This window comes from Haplochromis burtoni, unplaced genomic scaffold, assembly GCF_018398535.1.
Source record: "Haplochromis burtoni strain Fernald_Lab_line unplaced genomic scaffold, NCSU_Asbu1 Contig_25, whole genome shotgun sequence".
In the NCBI taxonomy this organism is placed as follows: domain Eukaryota; kingdom Metazoa; phylum Chordata; class Actinopteri; order Cichliformes; family Cichlidae; genus Haplochromis; species Haplochromis burtoni.
Genome location: NW_024582386.1, coordinates 3072712 through 3086351, shown reverse-complemented (window position 1 = coordinate 3086351; position 13640 = coordinate 3072712). Strand labels below are relative to the sequence as shown.

Genomic DNA, 13640 nt, shown 5'->3' with positions numbered 1-13640 from the left:
TGTGGATGTTTTTTCCCATAGCTCCTGAAAAGCTTCAAAATGTGGCTGATGTACACAATAAATTTCCCATTAAAAAAGGTCCTCATTTAAAAACTAGTATCAAAGTACAACCCTCACAACTTGTCATTGCAACTCTTTAGTTTTTACATGGTTTAAATAAAGGAGCACATGTTGTGTTAATTCACATCATAAAAACTATGTGAACATTTTCCCCACTAAAGCTTCATGTAGTATTTTTAGTAGTTTATATTTATAATATAATATATTTATATCACAGTTCAAACAACTAATGACCAGTTCAATTCCATCTCAACAGAAAACCACAACAATCAAACTATCCCTTTAAGGAAGCACTTGGCAACTGTGGGAAGGAAAAACTCCTGCCATCACCCGCGACCTGTTGGCGGTAAATGGAGGGAGACTGGACGTAAGACACGCTGTGGAAAAGAGCCGGTGTTTTAAATATAAATCTGGTTTAAAATTGGTCAGCCAACCCACAAACAAAAGTTCATGATGACCTTCCTTTAGCAGCCTGTCAACATAGTCCTGTACCGTGGGAACCCTGAACATAAGTGCTCAGGAGATGTGACTAAATAACATCCAGTAATAAAAAAATAGTGGGTATTTATTTTCAATCTACTTCAAGAAAGGACAGAAAAACACTTTATTAACAGAGTCGTGGACTATTATACCTGAGGAAGATAAAGTTTTGGGCTGACAAATAACTGAAACTTCCATGAGTGATGCTATCACTCTGTGGAATAGGCAGAGGCAGACAGGCAGTGTTGGAGGCTCCCACTAATTTGATCTGGTGACATTTTCTTCTCCAGCTCCTCAGGGGAAAAAGAGCAGCAGAGACAGAGTGAGGGAGTTAGAAATGGAGGTGCTTGGAGAGAGAGTAAGAGAGCGATAAAGAGGGAGAGAGGGAGCAAGAGAGTGATGGCGAAGGAGACACTAATGAACACAGACAACAAAGACCCTAACCTGAGCTCCAAGCCCCTGGAGACACAGAGAGGTTTTTCATTGGGTCAATAAAAGCACTGGACCGTGTCTGCGTTGGCTTGCCCTTCAAGCACCCGCTTAACTACTGAGGGAGACTTTTGTTCAAGGTTGCAGGAGTTAAAGGGAGTATCACTGAATTTCATATCTGAAAATTGCAGAGAGTGTTGATCATAGTCTGTTGTGTGCAGAAAGATCTGCGACATCTTGTTTGAGTGAAACCAAAGCGCACAGGGGATGTGTTACAGTCACTATGTCACTAGATTTTAATTCAAAGCTATGGTTCTGCTGTAATAAAGTTTAGTTAGATGCAAAATCTCAATCAAACAAGGCAATCATATACTGATAAATATAGAACCTCTGGTTTTTTTTTTTATTTAGACTCACTCAAAGGGAGCTTTTAATTGCATCAGAGAATAAATCAATTCTTAATTTAAGGACTATTTCAAAGTTAAACAATAAATAACTGACACCAAGGTATATGGAGAAAGGATGACTATATTTCCCACTGGATATTTCAGAGTTAATTTCTGCAAGAGAGCAGCGCGGTGTCCCTTTGCCAAATCGGAGGAACGTGGCAGTTAGAGGAAGGAGAGAGAGGTTAGCCAAAATCAGCATGATGAGTTATTGACTCTTGGCTTGTAATTTCATTTTATGCACCAAGTGGCATACAAGATATCACACTGTTCATAATCCTCAGCGTCCCTGAACACACACGCGTACCTCCCACTGACTCCTTCTTGTTATTAAAGGGGAATCTAAAGCCGTATGTCTTCCTCCACTGTGGGAGGAGAGCCTCGAGTCTGGAGTCTTCACACCAGGACTCACACCTGAAGGGAAAGCGCAAACATGCACACGCACATGCACAAAAACACTGGGGGATATATACTTAGTTGCCCTACGAAGTCCCCCCACGTCTGACATATGTCACTCCCAATCTGTTCAGCAGGCCACACATATCTCTAGTGGGGTACTGGCACAGCGGCACAGAGGGCTGCAGAGGGAAAAGGCTGGGCAGAGGGAAAAACAGAAAGAGCTGAAGACTGAACAAGAGGGCACAGGGGGACGGAGACAGCAAGAGAGTGAGAAGAGAGCATGAAAGAGGCAGAGAGAGCTGCTGCTAGTGGTTGCCACCCTTTCCGTGCTAATTGGTAGTCTGGAAACAACACCATCTGTTCTTTAAGAAAGTCAGATGCACAATATAAAAATATGCCACCACTCCTGAATACATTTACAAGCAACCAAGGCAAATAACTCAACAGCCCCGGGCTTCTTTCAACACAAGGATCCTGTAGGACACAAGCTAGACAGGCATCTGTTATACTTGTTATAATGTTTAGGGATGTTAAATCTAGTCCTGGGTTCCTGCCAGGGAGTGCTGAATAATGTAAATATATGATGGTGGAGATGCATTGAGAAGAGGTCTGCAGAATATTTTTTATGTATGAAGTAGGAAAAGAGAAGGAATAATTCAGAGTCCACCTGTAACCATGCAGATTGCCATTTGCATCCTAGGAAAAGGCACAAATGGAAGTGGGGTGCCATCATGTGGATGAGTAATGCAGTTACACTTAAAAGAAGGAGAAGAAACGCTGCTTTATGTGTGCCACTTAATTATCAAATAATAAAGAGAGGAAAAAAGTGGCTGTAGATGTGGACTACCAACACTGCAGAAGTGATATTCATAAAATGAGATCTGACTTTCATCTGAATATAGTTATGGGCTAATGCTTGAATTATGCTTCAGCAAGAAATCTACATCTTAATGTATGACGTTAACTGAAACTTCTTTTAACCCTACACCATAACCTTCTACATAACCTGATGTGCACCTCTCGAGAACTGTAACTACACATCTCGACGACGGAGTGACTTGAATGGCGTGGAAGGTTGTAGTGTGGGGAAAAAAGGAGTTTGGTTACGATGTAAGTTCAGACATGTTTTCCCCCAGAAGTCTAAATCAAGCTTAAGCGGATAAAATAATCACCTATACTTTTTATGCCTTTGTTTCGCACAGCGCTCATGGTGAAAATTAAACAACTCTTCAAATTAATAAGTCCAGATCCTCCTGCAATTAGCAGTTTATAGACTTGTACAGGAATTATTCCTACAATCAAGTCTGAACCGAACAGTATTCTTTAGGTCACGCCACAGCAGTGCATCAGCTGCCCTTCCAAGGACTTCTTGACACAGTTTTGAGTTTGTTGTTCAGACCCTGAGGTGGCCAGTCGATCCAGATCATGGTGCTTCTTCCACTATCACTCACATTTCAATGCTGCTTTGCATTTTGGGTTAAATATTGTTAGACTACTTGTTGGTATTTCTGAAGGTGTTTTCTTTTCATCTCTGGTTCACATCACGAAATCTTGATGACATGCATGATGTGGGTCCAGAAATCTGAAGTCCTTGGCGTTTCGCTGAGTTGATTGAGTGCACCTTTTCCAATCTCATCTTCATACCCAAAACAGCTGACTACATAGCTTTGTAGAAAATTAATTAACATAGATGTTCACAAACCGGGACTGTGTACAGAAAAGGTACATGTGTGGTTTAACCTGGTTGTGTTTATTGATGACTGTGACCTTACGTGACATTCAGACCACATTATATGAGAAATAAATCCTAGTGAGTCAAACTTTTTGATCCAGTGGAATTACAAAGATTATTGCTGAACAAGCCCAAAAACTCCCCAGCTCCCCTTCATGTCCACATCCACACACCTAGTAGCAATCACACTGATTCACACTAATCACTCTCACACACAACAGTTGGAATTATAGGAATGGATAAAAATTGGGGGAGGGGGGGGATGCTGTTCAATGTTCAAAAATAATCCTTATATGTGGGAGTACAAACAATACTAATGCTTTTTTTTACTGCACAAAAGAAATGGGTTTAAATGTTCATTAGACCGATAAAAAAAATAATAATAATCCAGATGCTAGAAACCATCAATCTTAGAATGGGAAGGTTCAATGAGATGCATTTAACAAAAAAATTAATCTATACCAACATCAGCTGTATTGGGGAGGATAAACTGGGTTCTCTTGGGATTCCAGGCACACAGCTCAATGCAATGACCGTGTTTTACATCTCCAATCTGTTACAGTGGGATCTCCCCTGCTTCAATCCCATGGATGATTAAGCGTGATAATTAAGGTTTTTGGACATTTTCCACAGAGGAGCAGACGTGGCAGCTGGTGACATTCATGCATTCCCAAACACAGAGGAGGGAATTACAATGAGGCCTCCATTCATTTCAGTGATCACAAAGTCTGCTCTTGGCACCAGTTCAAAAATAGTCAAGCTGTTGTTGAAAATGACTATTTGTGGCCCTTTTTGTTTCAATGTACCTTAATCTATTTGGGAAACCGATGGAGAGCAGCCAAATATTTGGATTTTAGAGGAAGGAATTTGGCACTGTTAACACAAAGAAAAGAAATACTATTATTGCAATACTATTAATATTTGTAATCGTACAGCACAATATTACATATATTAATGAGATTGAAAAGCTGCTTTTTGTTAGCACCAGCCCATGTTGCTGTATGAGAACGCGGGGAATAAATTACCAAGCATACACAAACATTAGGTTTTCAAGTTCATCAAAACTATGTGAAAAATACTAAAGTGAAACAGATGGATATTTAAAAATTTCATGGTTATGATGACAAGGTATTCATACAAAAAAGGCATCATTGTTGTTTTAATAAGAGGCCTATGTCTCAGTTAGACACGCATTATACAAATATGTATTATACAGTCTTGAAGCATTCAAACCTTATGAATCAGAGACATAAGAATTTAGGCTGTGTAAGAAAGGTGCATTATAATAAATAAATAAATAAATAAATACCCTCTGATATCTGGTTCAAAAAAAGACTGACACTGAGAACACTTAAGGAAATCCTTTCCTGCTGTTCTTTATAAAACCCTACATCAACTCCTTTTTTTATGACAGGCGAACACACGTCAGGATGCAGCACACATTTCCGCGTTATTCCTTTGTGATGTCGTTTCTTAATCTAGTATAATAGTGTAATTATTATTGGTTAATGTTATTTGCACTGCTGTTTACTAAAATCTATTTTTTGTACAATATTATTTTTCAGTAACTTTTTTTCATCCTTTTATCAGTTTTGTATATAAAATTTTGCGCCATCTCGCATTATAATCGTGTGGGTCTATGGTACTTTTAACAGTGTTGCCTCTGTTTGTCTGTTTGTCTATCTATCTATCGAGGTCATCCCTGTAATAGATAGAGCAGATTATTACATTAGACATGATTGCATACCTGTCCATTTTCCGTCATCTTGAGAAGCTGTAGCTGTAAAGAAAAAGCAACTTTTTCAGTGGCTTCAAAGAAAAGTAAAGAAATAAAAAAAGAGAGAGAAAGCTGGAGCGCTTACAGCTATAACGACTCCATCTCCCAGGATTCCTTTTTGCACTCCTAAACCGGAAACGCTGGAGGGACTCCATGGAAACGGTCCACTGGCGTGCTTGCCTGATAGAAAAGAGTGTTCATTGATAGCTAGCTAACGTAAAATCAGAGATTCTATCAACGCGGATCTACCCGAACATATTTCACACCGTGTGCCTGCAATGATGAGCCGTACGCCTGACGCGAGCGCGAGGTAAGAAAGATCCCACCCGTCAAACACATCCCGTGTTATTTAGTGGGGAGAGTTAACGTTAGCACTAACAAAATAATCACTGGACGTACTGTACATAAAGGTACATAAAGGTAGGCTAGCAGTTAACTAGTTAACCTGTGTCGTCACGCTTCTCATCGATAAACTGCACTCATAACGAGTTATTTGTTCGTCGGTTAAGCCATAGTTAGTGATGCTATATAGCTATAGAGTCACTATTCACTGAACGGGCGTGCGTTTATAATACTAAAGCAGCGCACTTACTAGTTTAGCTGTTTTACTGCATGCAGCTGGTCGAGTGACCGTATAACCAAAGAGTAATGGAGCGAAGGATAACAAGCCAGGATGCATCACATCTACAGGATGTTTTGTATGGATTGCTACTTGCATTTAGATGAAACAGCAATAAGTAATTTTCACAGGCCTTGTGCAAAATAGACGTTTATCGTTTTCCCTACTCAAATATATGAAACCGTTTATAAAATTATGTTTCATTACTGCTGTTGATGTTCTCCTTTATCCTTTCCAGGGATAACCAGACAAGGAGGATCCAAGAGAACATCACCAATGTGGAGAAACATTTTGGACAGATGTGCCAACTCTTTGCTGCCTATGTCAGTAAGACAGCCAAGGTACGAGACAAGGCAGACCTTCTGGTCCGGGAAATTAGCCTGTATGCAGACACCGAAACACCAAGCCTTAAGAGGGGGATGAAGCAGTATGCTGACCATCTGGCCAAGATTCAAGATTATCGTCAAGCTCAGGTGGACCTCCTTGAATCCTTACCATCAATCATTATTTCGTGTTCATATCCATAATTTAAATATTGGGTAGAAGAGAAACTAATGCAGAGCTGGTCTTGCAGGTGGAACGACTTGAATCTAAAATCATAGAGCCATTAAAAAGCTATGGAGCTGTGGTGAAACGGAAAAGGGTAAGTTTTACTGCAGCCTGCTGCCATGTTGACACTGATTTGAACCACACATCCATCCAATAAGGTGTGCTGGAGCCTATCCCAGCTGTCATAAAGCAGGATTTGGAGTACAACCTGGACAGGTAATCAGGTTGTCACAGGGCCAACGGGGGTTTTAGTGAATTTTTTCAGTGCCTTGTTGTGACTTTTTCTGTCAGATATTTGCGTGTTAAAATCCAAGATTTTACACACAAATTCATAAATAAATTTGTGAAATTTTGCAATAGTGTCGCTAAATGAATAATTCATTTCAATTCAATTTTATTTATATAGCACCAAATCACAACAACAGTCGCCTCAAGGCACTTTATATTGTACAGTAGATCCTACAATAATAGATACAGAGAAAAACCCAACAATCATATGACCCCCTATGAGCAAGCACTTTGGCAACAGTGGGAAGGAAAAACTCCCTTTTAACAGGAAGAAACCTCCAGCAGAACCAGGCTCAGGGAGGGGCGGGGCCATCTGCTGCGACCGGTTGGGGTGAGAGAAGGAAGACAGGATAAAGACATGCTGTGGAAGAGAGACAGAGGTTAATAACAGATATGATTCAATGCAGAGAGGTCTATTAACACATAGTGAGTGAGAAAGGTGACTGGAAAGGAAAAACTCAATGCATCATGGGAATCCCCGGCAGCCTACATCTATTGCAGCATAACTAAGGGAGGATTCAGGGTCACCTGGTCCAGCCCTAACTATATGCTTTAGCAAAAAGGAAAGTTTTAAGCCTAATCTTAAAAGTAGAGATAGTGTCTGTCTCCTGAATCCAAACTGGAAGCTGGTTCCACAGAAGAGGGGCCTGCAAACTGAAGGCTCTCCCTCCCATTCTACTTTTAAATACTCTAGGAACAACAGGTAAGCCTGGATGAAGGAGCCTAGGGGGCAGTGAGGGAATCAGAGCAATTTGCTGTTGGTGTCATTACTATGGCAAAGGCACATGAGGGCAGTATTGTCTTAATGATAACATATCGCTACCTCTACAAGCCACTTTGACCCATTGCCAGCACTCTTCTCTGCTAACCACTAAGTATATCAAGAAGACATCCTGTGGTATTTCACAGACGCCACACTACTGTCCAAATTGTCTTAAGTAAATGTTTGTCTTGTTTGGCTTTTAGTCCGTGTGTGTGTGTGTGTTTACTTGTATTCTGCTCTTGCATGCATTCATTCATTTTAAAAAAAATTTTAAAATGTGCCCTCTCCTTCAATATGTTCAACGGCTAAAGTCACAGAGCAATTAAAAACCTATGGTTGACAGTACAGTTGAAGATAAACCAAAAACTTGCGCAACAGGATCTACTGGAGATCCTGATCCTCACTGGTGCACACCAAATTCTTATATGTTAAGTCATGTTTAGCAAACTGTGCATTACACGCTACCACTATTAATTCTTTTCATAACTTCTGGGAATTTGTGTATCCGTGCAGGAGGATCTGAAGACTACTCAGAGTGCCAGAGACAGAGAAGCCAAACAGATGGCTCAGCTCGAGAGGACCAGGCAGAGAAACCCCTCAGACAGGCAGATCATTGTATCCTTGACTTGTTTCTCTTCAGTTCTTTAAATCTCTCTCTGATACCAGATTGACAAAAAGGCTTCAGTGTTACAACAGCCATCTGTATAAATAATCAAATGAATGCCTGCTAATATCAATTCAATTCTTCGTTAGTTATAGACATCAACTTAGAGCTGTTTGAAATGTTTGTTGTGCCAAGTTTGGACACTTTAAGCTTATATTTCTTAAGTTTCCTTGACTGAGCTTTCAGTCTCAGGTGCGTCCCATGTAATAAGTGTTTTCATCAGTGGTAATGTATGAATAGAAATATGAAAAACATTCCAGAAACAAACTCACAAGCACAGTGTAAATTCTCTACAAGAGCTTAAACCAGTTGGACATTGCACCTGACTTATTTTAGTCTGTTATGTTTTGAGTTGAGTTTTATATGTATATATATTGTTTTTGCCTTTAGGCTGAGAGTGAACTCCAGAGAGCCACCATGGATGCTACACGGACCACGAAGCAGCTGGAGGAGACCATCGATGAGTTTGAGAGGCAGAAGATCCAAGACATCAAGGTTTACTTTCTATGCACCTCAGATTATTAAGTACTGGCTTCAAACTTGCATTAAAGCATCCACACTTGAGAATTTTAAAGAAAACATATTTAATTAGTAAAAATTTGGAACCGTTAAAATGCAATAGGAATGAGTAACTTATAAGAAAGACCGAATGACAACTGACCCGACCTGTATGTAGTACAGCTAATGTTATTTTAAACTATAAATAATAAACCTAAATAAATAAGTTTACAGTTTAAACAACTGAATTATCAAAAAATATGATTTTGAGCTGTGTTTAACACGGTCACTAATAGAGGAAAGGATGCAACATTCAACATTTTGTTACAGGTCAGATACTTAAATCCTTATATTAAATTCAGTTGTGATAGCTCTTAATTGTAAACATAGAAATTAAGATGGGAATGATTGAACAGGCAAGCAGTACTTGACTACAGAGTAACAAATGTCCACATCTGCCGTTCACAGCAACTACTTGCAGACTTTTATGTCGATCGTGGTTCTTTGGACGTAGCATGGAAATATCTGGAAAGATTTCCCTGTTGTGACCATGTTTCACCCTCAGTCAATGGTGTAAAATTGTAGAGGCGTGCCAGAGAGGAAATAAAAATTTGCCAGTTGTTAAAACCATAACCCACTGGTGTGTATGTATGTGTAACATACATATGAACGAGCAATCATTGCATTTGATTTACGAGGGTTAAAAACTGACGTACGTTCATGAACCGATCTCGATCATGAAGTTTTTATCTATAATTTTTTTATTTATTTTTGTGTGTTTTTATATTTAAGTGCACAGAAAAAGTGCACATTTTATTTAAAGTAAATATTTTAATAAATGACCATACATATATATATATATATATATATAGTACAAATCTTGGTTTAATTAATATTGAACTAGTCTTGTATGATTATGGGATGATGATGATGATGATGATAACAGTTTGGTTTGGATAATGGTAATTTATATTTCATAGATTTGCTTTGACTTAGTAACCATGCCTACATGACCTAACATGCACATACAGCCCAACATGCACATGAACAATGTCAGAGGTGGGGAAAAGCAGAAGCAACAGTAGTGCAGGGCCTGTTGCAATATGGCTAGCATGTCTGCGGCGACTGTGGACAACCAAACAGCCCTACGTAGGATTTACTGTGATATGTAGAAAGATATCAGCTGATTTTGTGGACTGTCTGGACTGATCCTGTGCTTTGTCTGCTGTCACAGTGCACTGGTCGGTCTGGTCCATATTGAAATATTCAGTATTTGATATTTGTGTCTTCTCTCACTCTAGAAAATCTTTTGTGAGTTTGTGACAGTGGAAATGTCATTCCACGCCAAGGCTTTGGAGGTGTACACCCTGGCCTACCAAAGCATTCAAAGTGTGGACGAGGAGGAGGACTTGGAGGTAAGTTGATGCTCTGCTCAACAGTGGCCTTGGCCTTAGCCAAATGGACATACTGAGGTTAAAAATGTACATAAATGCATATACATCATCAGGTTATTTTAACCCTGGAGAACCAATGGGGTCAGAGCCGACCCCATTGGTTTTCTAGGGAAACCATGGGGTCCAATTTGACCCCATGGGTTCTCCAGGGTTAATACATCCAAAATAACACGGCCTTATGCACCCATCTTTCTTTGAGTCATTGCTCATACATGCACACACCCTTTAATTTACGTCAGCGTTTGAAGTAACCTGCATTGAATTCTACACAATTCATTCAGTCATGCTAACTGGGTTGCTTGTGTTTACAATTTAATGAGAGGTTTGCTGTACTATTTTTAAGAGAGAAAGCACGTCCTGAAAAAACAAAGGATCAATGATGTTCGTCGAGCAACGTTCCTCCTGCAGTTGCCCTTGTGTTATTTTCCTCCACCCCTCGCTATCTCATCTGTGTGTTTTTGCACTGAATCATTTGCCTTCCATTCATATGGAAGCAAAACTCCTCATCGAGACAAGGCTGTTTTTCAGTGACTCATAGTACAAAGCATGGGAGATTGAATCATCTGAAACGGGCACAATGACAGGCATGTAGATAATCCTGATCGAGAACCATGGCTGAATTTGTTTTCTACACAGTGAAAACCACTGGGTGGTTTCAGCAGTAGTTTGTTGCGTTTGCTATGAAAATAATAGTTTTGGAGCTGGTTTAAGGACATGTGTGACATTAACAGACTGTCATTGCTGTCGGTGACTTTTGTTGTAGAGTATTTTTACTTTCTCTATCTGTTTGTGTGTTTTTATCCGAGTCCCTGCTTTTAATGCATTGTAAATAAAATACCCTGAATTTAACCTATATGACCTTATTGTACTGTTTGCTATGCCCCGTGGGCTTGTGTACAGGTGCTGCTTCCATTCAGTTTTGTCTCTATAGAAAAGTACCTCTTTTCAGCCCCTCTTACTGTCTCTGGCAGGTGTTCAGGAGTTCTCTGCACCCCCCCGACTACCAGTCACGCTTAGACATAGTGCGAGCTAATTCCAAAACGTCCCTTGATCGGACCGGGTCCTTCCTGAACTCAACAGGGACATTACAGGTGAGATACAGTCAGTGATTAAAAGCTCCAATACAGAGACAAGAATTCCCCAACAAGTATCTCTAATGCTATTCCTTTTCACCTTTGGCTTTGAGTGTTGCACAAGTTTCATTGCGATGATAAAATTCAAAATTCCCTTCTTCCTGTTGTGAGCTCAGAAGTCTTTCTCATGCCAATAGAGGCTGGTGCTTGATAACAGTGAGTCTTATCAGTAGTTGCAATGATTATGCGTGGAATCACCCTGGCCATCAATCGGTGTTGTTTTTTTGTTACCCATGACATTGCATCCAAGGAACATCACGCATTTCCTCCTGCATTTAGTTTTACCCCAGGATCTTAACAGTGACACCGCACTGTTTTGTGATTTTATTTAATTTTTTTTATATATTTGCATTCTAGACTACAATTTCTCACTAATTGACAAATAAGAATTTGATATTTTTAATTAACTGTTTTCCGTGGGTCTCGTGGAGTCTGTTGAAATGTAGTGTCTACACTGTAGACTCTACAGTATCTACAGATGCCCATATTGGAACTTGCAGATACAGATTGCTGTACGCAGCTGTCACTAGAATATGCCTCAGATATGTGTTGCGTCACATCTTGAGATCATACTTTGGCTTCGCTGATTAGGTTTGATTTTTATCTGAGAGAAATTGCAATCACTGCTAAACAGAAACGACATTTGCAGTCGGGAAAAAGAGGATTTATAACCCTGTTTGCATTAAGGATGAAGCCAGAATGGAAAGTTGAAAGTAGAGCATGTTAGTGGACATGGAGAAAGTGTCCTCATTCTTACATGAATACCGTTCACACAATAAGGAAGGTACTTTTGCTTCCTGGAGCCAGACTTACTTATAATTTTTACAGTGGTCTTGAGCAGTAGTTCTCCAGGCTTTATGGTTTCTCGATGTTTTTTATTTGGACATTGGCTACTTTTTCACTCATTTGCAGTGCAATGTGGATTTTTTTTAAAGGCATCCAACATTAAGAAAAGATAACTATTCCTGAAAACTATTTAAAGGCATTACAAAAAAGTTCACACTGTGCTGAAGAATAAAGATGCCAGATATTGACTTTCAAGCTTGTTAAAACTGTACAAATTCTGTTTCTGATTTATGTAAAAGGTAAAGACACAGGGAAGTGTTGGCACGTTTAAAAACAATCTTTTTCCACATATATTTGCACATATATGGAAATGTGTGTGTACATATATCTATGTTTGCTTATGTTTCATCTATGTAAGCAAATTACAAAGAAATAATGGGTAACCCAAAACTTACACAGTACTGTATAAATACATAAGTCAACCCTCATGAGAAGTAAATGTGAGGAATGTGGTCTCAGCGCACTTTGCGGTGTGTTTACACCTACCCTTCATTGTTTCTACTAAAAACCGCGACTGAAGAAACAAAGCAAAAAAAACAGGTTCCTTGGAAGTTGAGCTTAATGATTACCTGCCAGGCGTTTTAGTTGCATTGACTGTTTATTTGTTGTCACAGCAACAAAGAGCTGGTAGTCGTCAGACGAGAAAAGAGGAGGAGGAGGAAGAGGAGGATGAAGATGAATCCGAAGAGGATGTTGACGAGGATGAAGACGACACAGATGATGAAAATTAAATACTCAAATTGTTTGGTTTTGATTTTATGATAACAGAAAGATTAAAAGGCAATTTATAAATGAAAAGCAGCCTCATTGCCAAAACCACATCACACATCTGCTCTGAGCAGTATTGCAGTGGTAGTGTTGTAGCGCCGTGATGCTTTGTAAGAGATCTACAATTTGTAATCCAGGCTCCTGTTGTCTTTGCTAGACTTTTATATAACACAGAATAAAATGTGCATTATTGGTCGCTTGCATTTAAGAATAAAAATATATTTTTATGCTTTGCATTGTTTCAGTGAATCAGTTTTTCTATAATAAGCGTACCCTCTCTCCCTCTACATAAAAATGTCGACAGAGAGGTTGATTGTTATTTTAGAAATTGTTTGGCGAGTGAATCAGTCTAAGTGACAGTAGTTACGTGACGACTGCAGTTAAAAGTGACTCATCTCTTCCACAGACATGCAAAAATGGTACAAATGAGTTCGGGAACATTTTGCACTGCACTGCACTGTCTGTGTTCATCTGAAAAAAAAAGAAAAACCTTGGTGTATGTGTGCATTATGTGTAATTTGAGATGTGCCTCTCTGTATATGGCACTTCATGAAGCCAATTATGTGCATGTGGGTTACATTATGTGTTGTCTGCCACTGTGTCGGCTGATGGCCATCCTGCATGAGTCACTCAACACATTTAATGTTCCTCATCTGCCAGTGTCATGATGAATTCTTTTCTGCCTTTGGTTTTATGCACACAAACACATATCGCACATCTGTACCATTATCTGTT

The 13640-nt window shown here is 39.4% G+C and overlaps 1 protein-coding gene across 1 annotated transcript; it reads left to right on the top strand.

The window, feature by feature from the left end:
• The first annotated feature begins 5448 nt into the window (after positions 1–5448).
• cibar1 (CBY1 interacting BAR domain containing 1) lies at positions 5449–13139 on the top strand. Its single transcript, XM_005917414.3, has 9 exons — positions 5449–5633; positions 6181–6415; positions 6517–6585; positions 8056–8157; positions 8393–8398; positions 8597–8701; positions 10006–10119; positions 11130–11249; positions 12752–13139. The coding sequence occupies exons 1-9, from the start codon at positions 5602–5604 to the stop codon at positions 12866–12868; spliced, it is 900 nt and encodes a 299-aa protein (XP_005917476.1). The 5' UTR covers positions 5449–5601; the 3' UTR covers positions 12869–13139.
• The last annotated feature ends 501 nt before the right edge of the window (positions 13140–13640 follow it).

What these genes read in the sequence shown, in the direction of transcription:
- cibar1 (XM_005917414.3), top strand. Translation starts at nt 5,602, where the DNA reads ATGATGAGCCGTACGCCTGACGCGAGCGCGAG. An exon ending in ACGCCTGACGCGAGCGCGAG is followed by an intron (nt 5,634 to 6,180) that starts GTAAGAAAGATC and finishes TATCCTTTCCAG; the next exon opens with GGATAACCAGACAAGGAGGA. An exon ending in ACTCAACAGGGACATTACAG is followed by an intron (nt 11,250 to 12,751) that starts GTGAGATACAGT and finishes TTGTTGTCACAG; the next exon opens with CAACAAAGAGCTGGTAGTCG.